Source organism: Bubalus kerabau, chromosome 3, assembly GCF_029407905.1.
Source record: "Bubalus kerabau isolate K-KA32 ecotype Philippines breed swamp buffalo chromosome 3, PCC_UOA_SB_1v2, whole genome shotgun sequence".
Classification (NCBI taxonomy): Eukaryota; Metazoa; Chordata; class Mammalia; order Artiodactyla; family Bovidae; genus Bubalus; species Bubalus kerabau.
This window is the reverse complement of record NC_073626.1, coordinates 73,223,497-73,238,166: the sequence shown is the minus strand read 5'-3', so window position 1 is coordinate 73,238,166 and position 14,670 is coordinate 73,223,497. Positions and strand designations below refer to the sequence as shown.

General features: G+C 39.6%; 1 protein-coding gene across 7 annotated transcripts; it reads left to right on the top strand.

Annotated features, from left to right (window-relative positions):
- The first annotated feature begins 4,590 nt into the window (after nucleotides 1–4,590).
- On the top strand, nucleotides 4,591–12,880 carry HNRNPA3 (heterogeneous nuclear ribonucleoprotein A3). Of its 7 annotated transcripts, none has more exons than XM_055572130.1 (11): nucleotides 4,591–4,775; nucleotides 6,749–6,871; nucleotides 6,960–7,106; nucleotides 7,187–7,397; nucleotides 7,717–7,806; nucleotides 7,890–7,985; nucleotides 8,077–8,154; nucleotides 8,861–9,004; nucleotides 9,826–9,948; nucleotides 10,045–10,114; nucleotides 10,209–12,880. In XM_055572130.1, the coding sequence occupies exons 1-10, from the start codon at nucleotides 4,704–4,706 to the stop codon at nucleotides 10,095–10,097; spliced, it is 1,137 nt and encodes a 378-aa protein (XP_055428105.1). In that variant the 5' UTR covers nucleotides 4,591–4,703; the 3' UTR covers nucleotides 10,098–10,114; nucleotides 10,209–12,880. The 7 variants fall into 7 exon arrangements, with proteins under 7 accessions (XP_055428105.1, XP_055428104.1, XP_055428108.1 ...); XM_055572129.1 differs by having other exon boundaries at nucleotides 4,592–4,775; nucleotides 8,074–8,154; XM_055572131.1 differs by having other exon boundaries at nucleotides 4,597–4,709; nucleotides 8,074–8,154.
- The last annotated feature ends 1,790 nt before the right edge of the window (nucleotides 12,881–14,670 follow it).

Genomic DNA, 14,670 nt, shown 5'->3' with positions numbered 1-14,670 from the left:
GTACTTTGGCCACCTCATGCGAAGAGTTAACTCACTGGAAAAGACTCTGATGCTGGGAGGGATTGGGGGCAGGAGGAGAAAGGGACGACAGAGGATAAGATGGCTGGATGGCATCACTGACTCGATGGACATGAGTCTGGGTGAACTCTGTGAGTTGGTGATGGACAGGGAGGCCTGGCGTGCTGTGATTCATGGGGTCGTAAAGAGTTGGACACGACTGAGTGACTGAACTGAACTGAAATGAACAATGGGGCAGTTGAGACGGGTCATGGGCTGCTGGAGCCCTGTGGGCTAGTACAGCTGGCCATGGGCAGCCTTGTTTGGGTCTCCTCAGGCACCTGTGCAGAGCAGTCTGAGGTGTTTGCCAAAGAAACAACCAACATTTACAGTTCTGCTGTTTGCATGTGGCCAAGGAGATGCCTGTCACATTGGCATCTATCTGCCAAGCACCCCTCATGAATCAGGGATCCTGGAGCCAATGCAGAAGACTCATGGGGCACAGCACACAGCCTCAGGGATAATCAGTCAGGGTATAAGAGAGGAGCCTTGGCAGAGTATAGTTTCTAACAGGCTCAGCTCCAGGCAATGTCTTTAATATCTATCTGAACATATATAACATATATCTCCTTGCAGCAGTGCACTCTTTAAATAGTGCCCAGGCTAGCTCTTGACAACCCATGCACATTCTGAAAACTGGAGTTTCAGATATAAAAATGTACTATTGGGGCTGAAATTCATTTGTATTATCATATGAAATTGCAATATTATATTTGTCAGTGAAAAACGAGAGTTGTAAGAGTTGCTTTTCTTTACATATAATTACGATTGTACATTTTATACAATTGTGTAACATGATTTTAAGTATTTTATGTGATCAGAGTCCCTCGCTTATAATTACTATTCAGAATATGAGTTTATCACTAAAGGTCTAGATCAGTAAATTAATAAATCCATTTTAACCATAAAACATAATATAAAATATATTTACAGAAACAAATTCAAGTCAGCTATTTAAAAATGTGGAAAATTTTTATTTGAAAGTTTTACCCAAATTCAATGTTTAATATATCCTCTAATACACTGTTATTTTATCATTATTCAGTTTAAAGAAAATGTTATAAATTTTTTTTTACCATCATTCAGATGCCTCTAAATTTCATTTACGTAACCGAATGCTGTACACAAAAAATTAGCATTTTTCTTTATGTGTTGTGATATGAAAGACATTGAGCAGTTTGATAAAAATCATTTATAAAGTCAGTCTTCCAACCCATCCAACCCTAGGACACTTGTCCCCTGATCCCTACTCCAAACACACCCTATCTCTCCCAAAGACATTTCAAAGACAACCAGGGCTACAAGGACAGAAAGCAGCCAAGTTTTGAGTTTGTCCAACAGGGTCAATGGCACCCCACTCCAGTACTCTTGCCTGGAAAATCCCATGGATGGAGGAGCCTAGAAGGCTGCAGTCCATGGGGTCGCTAGAGTCAGACACGACTGAGCGACTTCCCTTTCACTTTTCACTTTCATGCACTGGAGAAGGAAATGGCAACCCACTCCAGTGTTCTTGCCTGGAGAATCCCAGGGATGGGGGAGCCTGGTGGGCTGCCGTCTATGGGGTCGCACAGAGTCAGACACGACTGAAGTGACAGCAGCAGCAGCAGCAACAGGGTCAAGAACTCCAACAAGGATATTTGTACAAGACACCACGTGGCCCTGGAGTTGGAGGGGAAACTTAGACAAAAGCGTAACAAATAGCTAATGTCTTAAAAAACCACGGAATCTGGATGAACAACTACTGGAAGAAATCCACAGTTTACTCTAGGCCAAAAGACCTGAATAAGCAGATTGACATAGATAGCATTTTCTTGGATGGAAATACTTATCACCCAACATTTCTCAAATTAATACGAAAGTTTAATACAATTTAAAGAAAGAATAACAAGTTATTGACTAGAAATAAATTGGTTAGAAAACACCATGCAAACATATGCCAAAGTGAAGCAAAGGGGTCAGTCTTCTTGATAACCCCTGCAATGTCTTATAGGTATTGAGGTGTGAATGCCATCTCCCTAAGGTCTTTAACTTCAAGTTTTTCTGCATACTCAGAACTGACCAAGTTATTCTTGACTATTTCATATATAGTCTTATGGAATAATCTTACTATTTGTATTCAAACTCACAAAGTTTTTATATATTAACAAGACACTAAGGGTATAAACTGAAAGTGAAGTGAAGTCACTCAGTAGTGTCTGACTCTTTGCGACCCCATGGACTGTAGCCTACCAGGTTCCTCCGTTCATGGGATTTTCCAGGCCAGAGTACTGGAGTAGGTTGCCATTTCCTTCTCCAGGAGCTCTTCCTGACCCAGGGATTGAATCCTGGTCTCCCACACTGTAGGCAGATGCTTTACCATCTCAGCCACCGGGGAAGTCCATTGGTTGGTATAAACCCCCGACAGGGTTTCTGCCATAAGCCGTATGAGGTCACTGCAGAACCACAGAGCAGGGCTCCTCACTCGCTTTGCACAGGGCGAGTCATTCATTTCACACAAGCACACTATAGAGTTAGTAAAGTACTGCAGAAAACATGTTTGCTAGGAGAACAAAGAACTAGAGCTCCATGCATCCTTACCTTGTCCTGAAGAATCCCAGATGAGCCCCCAATATGAAAGGTTGCTGCTGAACTACAAAAGGGGTTGGGATTCTTGGCCTCCAGAGGAGAAGAATTCAATCCGGGGCCAGTGACGAAGCTTGATTGCTCAGAGCTTTTGTGTAATCAAGTTTTATAAAAAGTATAAAAGACATAGAGAAAACTTCTGACACAAATATCAGAGAAGGACAGAAAACTTTTCCAATTATCTCAAGGACTACTTTTGGCTACCAGGAGTACCTGATAAACAGAATATGTAATAATTTGCTTGTGATAATAGAATCAGAGCAACCCACAGAGGTTTGGAAGTTTGTTTCATCCAAGCTACATTAAGGCCTAGTGACTGGTTTCTGCCCCAGAACAGAGTACATTTAGTTCATGTCTCCCAAATCATACACTGTTCCACTTGGGCAATGCTACATAAACACCAACAGATTGTTATTACTTGTGCCCCATTTTCCCCCAAACTCCAAGCTGGTCATTCCCCATTGGTTAACAAACTGCATTTAAAACAACTTAGAATATAACTGATTAGATTTCTAATCTTTCTAAGGAAGGGCATGGTCATTTCTAAAGGAGATGTTCATATGCATTGCTACATTAATATATATGGCATATCTTAGTATGGTAGGGAGACCTGTCAATCCTGGTCATTTTATCAGCACCTTTGCTTAAATAGGAGTCCACAGATTATTAATTTATAGCTGTCATGGGTGTTGGTGATCACTAAATCTTATCCCCATTTTCATTAAAAAAAAAAAAAAAAAACACCCACAAAACTGAAACTAGAGCTCAGTGAGGGCAAATGAGTTAGTCATTTGGTAGGCCAGGAAAGAATCAGACCGACTCTCTGATTTTGTTTGTATAGTCCACAAGTGAAAACAATTAGGTAAAAATCATTCTCCGAGTGTATCTTCTAATCCTACTTTTAGCAATCTTGTAAATCATTACTTAAATCTGGCGCCTCAGCTCTTTGCACAGCAACTAGTAGTTTAAGAAAATAATGCCAACAAGTTTCTTGAGATGAGTGAGTACCTAATTAACTGACTTCGACCAACTGGAAAGGAAATGGCAACCCAGTCCAGTATTCTTGCCAGGAGAATTCCATGGACAGAGGAGCCTGGCGGGGTACAGACGGCACATACATATCATCTTCTTTTTAACACTCTTTTTTAAAATAGTTTTTTTTTTTTTTTAAGCTTTCCTCCTCATTTTCACTTTATTTATTTAATCTTTCGGTCTCATCGCTGGGCATGTGGGTGGAATCTTAGTTCTCCAACCAGGGATGGACCCCGTCCCCCGCCCCCTGCGGTGTAAGCACAAAGTCCTAACTACCAGACCATCAGCGAAGTCACCCTCCACCAGGCTTGCTTCTGCTATTTAAGGGTGAAATTCCACGGTGTCAACCGCGTTTTGTAGCCTTTCCAAGATGTCCGTGAATCACGTGTGTTCGTGTGACAGGGATTTTCAGTGCGGGCCCGCACAGTGGGCGTGGCAGTCATGGACACCAGGCCTTGGCACTTGGAAACGTGCGAGGAGACGCCGAGAGGCGGGGAGGGCTTTCTTGTAACTCTAAATTACAAGAGGGAAAAACGTGGTTTTAGTTAAGCACGGGAAAGAAATGAATTCAGTAATAGAGACCTAAAAGGCCCACGTGGGGGAGGGGAAAGGGGCGCGAGAAGAAAGGGAAACAGGCCTTTTTCTCCAGTGACGCGCGGTCACGAGGCGTTCTCCCGACGTGGGCGCATGCCATTGGCCAAACCCCAGCTGACGCCCTCGTAGCCGCCCAGGCGCGAACAGTGGCAAGGGCGGTGCCGCACTGGAAGTTGGCGAGGCGAGCGCGCTCCCGGGGCCTGCCACGCCTCCATCCTCTGCCCGCCAATCCACTCTTATAGTCCCTCTTCGCGCCCAGGTGGCCACGCCCCTTCCTAATTCGCCCCCCCCCACCAGGCCGGCGGCGCGCGGAAAGTGCGTCACGTGACGGCTGGCTCCGCCTCTTCCTCTCGGTCCCATATTGAACTCGAGTTGGAAGAGGCGAGTCCTGTCTCAAAATGGAGGTAAAACCGCCGCCCGGTCGCCCCCAGCCCGACTCCGGCCGTCGCCGCCGCCGCCGGGGGGAGGAGGTATTAGGGGGAGAGCGGGGGGTTGCTGGGTAGTGGCCGGCAAGATGGGGGGCCTGGCTCGGTGGGAGCGGGGAGGCCGGGTGGACCGGGTCGGCCGTCCCGCGCTCTGCGTGGAGACGGGCGCTGGGAGGGGGAGGGGAGCGGGCCTCGGAGCCCTCCTCGGGGCTTCTTGCCAGCCTTGCCGGCTCCCTGGGCTGCACGAATGGTCCCTTGGAGGCGCGGTGTGGCTGGGGAGACTTCGAGAGCGGAGTTGGCCCGCTGGCCGCGCGGCCTCGGATGCGAGGCCGAGGGCGGCATGGCGCGCCTCGGCGAGAGCGGTTGGGAGGAGGCGGTGGGGGAGGGGAGGGGACGAGCAGGCACATCCGGGCGAGCGAGCAGGCGGGCGGCGGCCACACTGACATTGATCCGCCGCCGCGTTACGAAATGGCGCATTGGCACGCAATGGCCGCCGCCTGGCTCCACCGCGGGAGAGAGCGTGGGATTGGAAGGAAGAGGGAGGAGGCGGCCCAGCAGAGAATGCCGCAAATGGCCTCGAAGCTTGCGGCCTAGTGCTCTCGGTGATGTTCTCCCGACGCGTTTCTAGGCCTTAGAAATCTCTCAATGGAGAATTTTATGTCTTGTTCTGTACTTTGCAGCACTCGGTTGAAAACATGAATTTTTTTTTCCTGAAGTTTACTGTTTTAAAGTATTTTTTGAGCTGCCATTTTTGCTTAAGTACTTAGTGTTAACACGTAACTTCGCGCTATCTCGAAATTTGAGTGTGGTTTTAACATATGAATTTGAAAATTTTCTCATCTTTTTTTTTTTATTCTCTGATGGGTAGGCTCTGGTTGTAGTTCCTTGGAAATTTATTTTCCAGGCCTGCAACCAGAGTCGAATTTTTCATTTGTTTGAGAAAATTCCATGTGGGTTCTAGTTGTTTTCTTATGTCAGCTTTGCGTTGTCGTCGATTAGATTCATTTAACTGGGCATTGAAAAGATGAAATTAAGTGAATTAATGCTTTAGGCTATTAATCGTTTAACATTTTTTCCTAGCATGTGACAACCTCTTCATATTAAATGCCTTAGCGTCTCTACTTTTAGAAGACACAGGAAGACCTTAGAATGTAATGTATTTAAGCACTTTTGATGAACGATATCTTAATGCATATGTGTATTAAGTGGCTGTTCGTGTAATTTATTAAAGACCTAGTTGAAGTATAAAACAATTCAGGCCATATGTTGATTTTCTGTAAATCTGAAATTTTTGTTTTGTTGGGCTCCTTGTCAAACTATATCGAATACTGTACTTAATGTAAGTCCAAAAGGTGTTGTGTGACCTAGTAAAGTATTGGTTTTGATATTTTGGGTATGTGGTAGGAGTGCAAAAAGGAAATTTTCATGTGGTAGACTTTTTTCCCCCACAGGTTTTTTGGTGAGGGGGAATGCTGGTTTCCTCTTTAATTGAGAAATATTTATTTCAACATCTTTATTTGCTTGAAAGTGGTAAATTTCCCTTTAAGTTTGTCACTCGTAACATAAGTTGTGTTTCACAATTTTGTGGTTTAAAATTAAATGCTTTGGGAGGTGTAGAGTCAGGAGGGAAGTTAGGAAGAGAAATGGTATAGATAAAATACTGAATTCACAACACTAATTTCTTAGAAAGTGGTTTCTCAGTAGCCACTTCAAAAATAATCTAGCCTCAGGAATTTGTTGTTTTAGCTCAAAATTATGGGACTTCTGAATCTGGAATTCTCTTGGGCTTCAGTTTAGTTTTGAAGTGATGTTGGCATTTCAGAGTTTGGTTATAGGTTTTCTTGGTGTTTGGATTCCTTTAATCAATTGATATGTATGATTCTACTGTAGTGTTTTAACTGGACAAAGTGATAATGGTACAGAAATTTGTTGTTATTTGTAGGGGATTAAAAGTCTTGTGGATTTTTCTTTGCATTTAACTACTAAACAAAATAAAATGTATCGGTTTCTTTCCTCAGGGTCATGATCCCAAGGAACCAGAGCAGTTGAGAAAGCTGTTCATTGGTGGTCTGAGCTTTGAAACTACAGATGACAGCTTAAGAGAACACTTTGAGAAATGGGGCACACTTACAGATTGTGTGGTGAGTTACTAAAATAGTAAAGTTTCTCAAAAGCGGGCAGAGGACCCGTGGAGGTGTGTTTCAGTGCTTTAAAATTTTTATTTTGTAGGTGATGAGAGACCCCCAAACAAAACGTTCCAGGGGCTTTGGTTTTGTGACTTACTCTTGTGTTGAAGAAGTGGATGCAGCGATGTGTGCTCGACCGCACAAGGTTGATGGGCGTGTAGTGGAACCAAAGAGAGCTGTTTCTAGAGAGGTATTTTAATAATACCATGTTGTATGATGTGAAATTGTAAAAATTTGAGGTTTTTTTACTTACATATTTTTTATTTGTAGGATTCTGTAAAGCCTGGTGCCCATCTAACAGTGAAGAAAATTTTTGTTGGTGGTATTAAAGAAGATACAGAAGAATATAATTTGAGAGACTACTTTGAAAAGTATGGCAAGATTGAAACCATAGAAGTTATGGAAGACAGGCAGAGTGGGAAAAAGAGAGGATTTGCTTTTGTAACTTTTGATGATCATGATACAGTTGATAAAATTGTTGGTAAGTAGCCATTTGAACGGAAGAGCTTGAAGGAGAAAGCAGAAATCGTTTGTTTGCTTTGTTCTAAACTTGCTAAATTGCTTAAAAGTTTGTATTGTGTATAAAATAGCATAGAAAAATGTATGGTTCACTTTTCATGAAGTGGCTACACGTGTAACCAGCATCTGGATCAATAAATGTGATTCACATCCCACTCAACCCCACTCAGAAGTCACTACGATTTTGATGATGTTTTAATAAGTTGTTTAGCAGTAAAGGATAACGTGCTTTTCCAAAAACATCAAATAACTTTTCTTTGTTTGATTAAAAAAATTTTTAGTTCAGAAATACCACACTATTAATGGGCATAATTGTGAAGTGAAAAAGGCCCTTTCTAAACAAGAGATGCAATCTGCTGGATCACAAAGAGGTGAGTAGTGTCAAATATGCATACGAAATAGACATAAGTTATGATGGTAAGTTTCTTAAAGATCTTTCTTGCCTGTGTTCAAGGTCGTGGAGGTGGATCTGGCAACTTTATGGGTCGTGGAGGAAACTTTGGAGGTGGTGGAGGTAACTTTGGCCGTGGTGGAAACTTTGGTGGAAGAGGTAGGACGTTATCTTACTTCTGAGAACATGTCTTCCTAAAATTTATTAGTAAATTGAATATACATTTAATTCACACCTTTTTTTTAAGGAGGCTATGGTGGTGGAGGTGGTGGCAGCAGAGGGAGCTATGGAGGAGGCGATGGTGGATATAATGGATTTGGAGGGGATGGTAAGTTTTGTAATGGTTTTCGACTATGTTTTCTATATTTTTGTGTGACTTGACTATTAAAGTATGCTTCTTCGGGAGAATGGCATTGAAACATGTAAAATATCATGTATGAAATGAGTTGCCAGTCCAGGTTCAATGCACGATACTGGATGCTTGGGGCTGGTGCACTGGGACGACCCAGAGGGATGGAATGGGGAGGGAGGAGGGTTCAGGATGGGGAACACATGTATACCTGTGGCGGATTCATTTTGATATTTGGCAAAACTAATACAGTTATGTAAAGTCTAAAAATAAAATAAAATTTAAAAAAATAAATAAATTAAAATAAAATAAAATAAAGTATGCTTCTAAATTAATACTATAGAAGACAAGACCTTTTTTCCCCTTAAGATTTAATGTTATCTTGGTTTTTTTGGCGGATAAGATTTATTGTACAGCTGAGGTGGAATTATTTTTCTCAGAGGAGACTGTTTACTGTTCTTCTTAGATTTTTTTAAAAAATGGAACAGTGTTTTAATATCAAAAGATTTACGCTTTCATGTTAGTGGTTAATAGCCCAGATTGTAGCTGCTCTATTAACCAGGTATCACCAAGTTTTAGTATGTTAATTGGCCTGTTTTCCTGGGGCTTAAAAGCACAGTAAACTGGCATTCTATAACTTGACTGTACATTTGTTTTTGTCTAAAAACCCAATTTGTTTTTCTAGGTGGCAACTATGGCGGTGGTCCTGGTTATAGTAGTAGAGGAGGTTACGGTGGTGGTGGACCAGGAGGATATGGAAACCAAGGTGGTGGATATGGTGGCGGTGGTGGAGGATATGATGGTTACAATGAAGGAGGAAATTTTGGAGGTGGTAGACTTTCACTTGTTTTAAGTATTCAATATTGTTTCTATAGTGCACTATAGGCATTTTAGAAAAATGTTAAGAACAGGTCAAATTTCACGTTTTACAATAGAATATACTCAAATAGTGGAAAGTTTAACTGCATTTTCTTACATTGCTGCGATTTAGTAAATTTGCAAAATGTATTCACACGGTCTCCATATTGAAATGGGACATTTAACAGTAATGTTTGTTGCCCGGATTTTTACTTTAGGCACTTCTAAGCTGGATAGATGGTAACTATAAATTGAATATGCAGACATGTTGAATAGGTGTTATCAGGATTTAGGTGACTAAAAATATATGTCAGCAGTGTTTCAGACTCTTAAGTTAGTCTGCATCATTACTCCATACTCCATGATACTTTAAAGAACTTTATTATGAATGTATTCAATTTTGAATTGTATTGCTGTATCAACAACAGGTTTTTCCTAATAGTCAATTTGAAATGCTTTTTATCAATGACTTAGAAGTTACACTGTATCAGCTACAGTGAATCTCAGATTTTATGGTGTTGAGTGTTGAAGAGAATTTGCCAGAGTGTAGCATCTAATATGAAGACTGTGGTAGCTGTCTAGTCTCTTTAGCCAACTTTCACTCTATTTCTCTGCTGTGTATGTCTAAGATCTTTGTGGTGGAAAGAGTTTGATAGTTCTGTGAAATCTCAAAGGATTGTGTGTGTCAGGATGGTGCTGTGATTGTCGAAAGATAATGCAATGCATGTATGTATTAAAAACAGGAAAATAACTTCTGTAGGTCAGCCGCAAATAAAATCTTTGTAATTTCAGGTAACTATGGTGGTGGTGGAAACTATAATGATTTTGGAAATTATAGTGGACAACAGCAGTCAAATTATGGACCCATGAAAGGGGGTAGTTTTGGTGGAAGAAGCTCGGGCAGTCCCTATGGTGGTAAATAATTTTTTTTTTCCTAGTAAAATCCTATATTGTCATTGAAGTTAAAAATGTATGTATATTTCTTTATAATCTTTTTATGTGTATTTCCAGGTGGTTATGGATCTGGTGGTGGAAGTGGTGGATATGGTAGCAGAAGGTTCTAAAAACTCAGAAGAAAAGGGTAGGTATCTTTTAAGTTTCTATAATGATGATAAACGAATATGTGGAATTGTTCACTGAGTGTAATAATTTTTTTATCCTGTATTATTCAACAGGCTACAGTTCTTAGCAGGAGAGAGAGCGAGGAGTTGTCAGGAAAGCTGCAGGTTACTTTGAGACAGTCGTCCCAAATGCGTTAGAGGAACTGTAAAAATCTGCCACAGAAGGAACGATGATCCATAGTCAGAAAAGTTACTGCAGCTTAAACAGGAAACCCTTCTTGTTCAGGACTGTCATAGCCACAGTTTGCAAAAAGTGCAGCTATTGATTAATGCAATGTAGTGTCAATTAGATGTACATTCCTGAGGTCTTTTATCTGTTGTAGCTTTGTCTTTTTCTTTTTCTTTTCATTACATCAGGTATATTGCCCTGTAAATTGTGGTAGTGGTACCAGGAATAAAAAATTAAGGAATTTTTAACTTTTCAATATTTGTGTAGTTCAGTTTTTCTACATTTTAGTACAGAAACTTTAACAAAATGCAGTTTTGAAGGTGTTTCCTTGTGAGTTAACAAGTAAAGAAGATCATTGTTAATTACTATTTTGTATGAATTTTGCTAAAGTTAACTGTAAAGAAACACCTGCTGACTTGCAGTTTAAGGGGAATCTATTCTCCCCATTTCCAAACCATGAAATGAATGGCTCTGACATGTGGAGAGAATAGATATTTGTATGTTTGCAATGTGTGTTTTAGATAATAGAATTGGGTATTTAAATTAGCATATTTGTGAATTTAATAGCATTAAGATTTACCTTCAAATGAAAAATCTCAAAATTTATATTTGGTTTTTGTGCATTTTCTTTCAAAATGTAATCATGATTTTAGTGTCTTGGCTTTGCTGAGAGTCCTAGCTGTGTTAGAACATCTCCATTCTACATTCGCCTTGGTCACAAGTGAACTGCTGCCATAGTTTTATTTGGGTGTAAAGAATGTCTACTGCCCTCTGTTTAAATTCTGGGAAGGGGTAGTGAATGTTTCCCCTTTCCTCCTACCTTAGGAAACATTCTTAAAATGTGGAAAATACAAGACCACTAAGCCTGCTGTATCTGAGCAAATTAGTGGCTATCTTTTTTTCCTTTTTAAAGCACAAGAGGCCCGTAAATCTTCAGTTATTTTCCTTGGTTTAATATATATTTTTTTGATACAAGCTCTCAGAGCAAGGGAATAAAAATCATGCATTGTTGAACCCTTAACTGGCTGGCATGCTTTCCTGTTTGTACCCTCTGCATTTTACTGGGTGAAAACCAAGGATAGTCTAGATGGAAATCATCTCAGATACTTAACTGCAGTAGACTTGCAGCACAGTTGCTTAGTACAAAAAAGCTTTTCACTTCCCCAAGACCTGAATTCAGATTTGAATAGTCAGCTTGTACTCACTTAAAATCCCAAAGAACACACTGTTACTCATGTGTATGCTTGAACCGAAATCATGTTGGTATGAGTTTACAATTTGTTTGGAAGATCCTTGTTGAGAAGAGTTTTAGATAACAAGGTCACACATATATATATATATATAAATCAATGTCTACTGTTCTGCGCCAGCTAGTGTTTACAATTTCATTCAAGCCCTGAGTATGTGCCCTGTTGTTATTGTTTCTTTGGCAGTTGAACGTTGAATTCGAGTTTCTTATTTTTGTTTTAAGAAGTACTAAGCAAAACAAGCAATAAAGGGGGGATGGGGCGTGCTAGTGTTTGACTATGCTCTCGTTGCTCTAATTCTGTGCCTCTGTGCATTAATATTTGGATGCATGCCAGCATGGAAATTGGTCTTCACAGACACTGCAGTTTTTCAGAAAACACTCACAAACCAATAAATGTAACAGACAACATTCCATTTGTTAATGGACATATGTGAATAAGCAGTGTAGAAAATAGGCTAATTATCAGCAAATGGTTAAGTCTTTAACAACTTAAAAGTGTGGTTATATAAATGGACACTGTCAATGTTCATAACTTAAATCTGGGTACCTGGTCAAAATAATGCTTGGGAAACATTTATTAAAATTAAGCTAAATTGTCTCAAGGTTTTTTTATTCATATAATAAAGGTTGAAGGAATGGGGGAGGTTAACATTTCCTGTTTCTATGTTTGTGAAATTGTTTTGACACAACCTTGACAGTATCCTTTAATGACATATGAGGTTAATTGTACTGTTAACAAAACTTTCTGTGTTCTGGAACTAGTTTAATAGTGAAAATACTGTCAGTTAAGTTGATGTTTGCAACCTATAAGCAGGTGAAATCTGTGTATGTGACCTGTTTATAAGTTGTATTGTTAGCTTAGCTCTTGTGAACAGTGTGGAAAAGTTAAGCCATGAGGAGAGCGATTTAACCAGCTTTAAAGGACCTAAGAGGTGCTTTTTAAGCACGATGTGGATCAAACGAGACTCACTAAGACAGGACTTCAGCAGCATTTTGAGTATGGACAAGTCAGCATAAATAAAGAATGACAAGGCAGCAGCAAGAGCTTCAACTACAGAGAAGTGAAGGCATAAAATACTATGGTGATAGTGAGCAACTTTCCAAAAGCTAGTTAAATCTGCTTATTACAACTGAAATATCGAAGAAGGTCTAGCAGGAAGGAGCTCTTCGCCTTTTGGAACACCAATGAGATAGTTGGCCACAGTCACTAGGTCTAGCATTTAGACCTGCGAGGAAGGGCAATAAGCATTAGGTAAGGTTTGAATTTGAATTTTTTCACTAATTAAAGAGTAATTTTTTGTAAAGCAAGGTAAGAGTAATTTTTTTGATTTGCAGGTTGAATGAGAACCCTACTTGCCTAAATGAGGAATGTCTTTCCTACCATCTTAAATACGAAGGTTTCTGGCTGGGTAAGGTTTGTAGCTCACAGTAAAGCCTGATGACACCATTTGTTTCCCCATAAATTTACAGTACATATTTTAAAACTATTAGATACATAGGCACACTTGTAAAGGTGAAAGCTTTGTCTTGAGGAATCACATCCAGCACATTTTAAACAGTTTTAAGATTTTCTCTGCAAAAACCATGAGTGTTGATCTTGAGTCAGATATAAACAATTCACTGTTGGTGTCCTTAGGATACAGTCAGTTTTTGAAAAAAGAGTGACCAGATTTTTTTAAAGAATTTTTGTAACAAGCATGACTTGTAACAGAAGCGTTACACTTCCAATCCTCATTCTAGGGGAAAAAAAACACATCTGGAATGAACTTTCAAAACTGTCAGATCATACAGATCTAAAAATGGTCTTCATTCAAGTGGCCTCATACATAAGTAAGTTCTCTTGCATATGACTTCAGGGAATTTGGACTAATAGGATAAACTTTTGGTTCTCTTTTGGTTTTGTTGTTGGCCTGTTAACCAGAAGTAGTGGGGCCGTACATGAACTAAAGCTTCTTTCTAAAAGACAACCTTTCCCAAAGAATAGTTAAAAAATACTCCATTGCTACACAAAGTCAGATGCTAATTGTTCATAAGGGCTATTATTGCTGCCCCAAAAGGGCTCGTTAAAATTTGAGATTTGGTGTTACTTCACTTTTTAAAATAACACTAGGGGAAGGGGACAGATGGTTAAAACTAGTTTCTAAATTATAAGTCAAGTTCTTATATATAAACAAGAGTAGTTTGCCACAGATTTATTTTCAGAGAATGGCTGGTTGGGTCTCTGACTAAATCAGGGCTGAGTTTCTACATATAATAAGTGTTAAATAAGGTAAATAGCCTTTTTAATAATTTTCTTTTACAACATGGTTTTTAATGACGCAAATTTCCTAAGATAATAAAACATTTTCTTTTTTGAAGGCAAGACATTGTTCTTTTCCAGTCCATCGATTTTATGAAATAAAGTGATTTTATTTAAATGTAGTTCCACTGTCATTTCTGAAAAATACGATGCTCTTAACACTGGTAAACAAAGTTATACAAGAGATGGTCAAGGCAAACCTTTCGTCAAAACTCCTAGGTTATAGCCTCCCACACTACATTTCTTTTTTAAAAAATCAATTTACACTCATGTCCTAAAGAAAATTGGGTAAAAAGGACCATTTGTTGAACAGTTGAAATAAAATTGTTTTAAGAGTTCTAATTATGTAAGTCACAATTTGAAGTATTTCTAACGCCAGTATCTCTCGGAATTCCAGTAATTGTCACACAGGAGTGAGTAAGCATGCTACTGTGCAGGGAACGTAAGGATTGTTAGCCTATATCAAGTATTCAAGATTTCTTTCCAATCAATGTTTTACTCTGATTTATAAGACTTTAAGAGGTGGTCTGTAATGGATTCAAATGTTTTATTTGTAGTATAATGAAATGTTTACAGAAAGAACTTTTTCATTAAAATATTTTTAGAAATGTGTGTGTGGTTTTGTCACTTCACAGTGTTCATGTGATTTCAATGGTGAATAGGTGGATGTTAGAAACCTGGAATGAGCCTTCACATTATCAGTTAAAGGTGGTAAACATCACATGAGGGATAGGTGTGGGAAATTTTACTGCCACTTAAGGATTTTGAGTGATAATTCAGGTGATTGGTGAGGAGTGCA

Bases quoted from the DNA above. Each gene is read 5' to 3' on its own strand.
- HNRNPA3 (XM_055572129.1), top strand. From the start codon at position 4,704: ATGGAGGTAAAACCGCCGCCCGGTCGCCCCCAGCCCGACTCCGGCCGT. The intron at 7,986-8,073 runs GTAGGACGTTAT...CTTTTTTTTAAG, and splicing joins TGGAAACTTTGGTGGAAGAG to GAGGCTATGGTGGTGGAGGT. The intron at 9,949-10,044 runs GTAAATAATTTT...GTGTATTTCCAG, and splicing joins CTCGGGCAGTCCCTATGGTG to GTGGTTATGGATCTGGTGGT.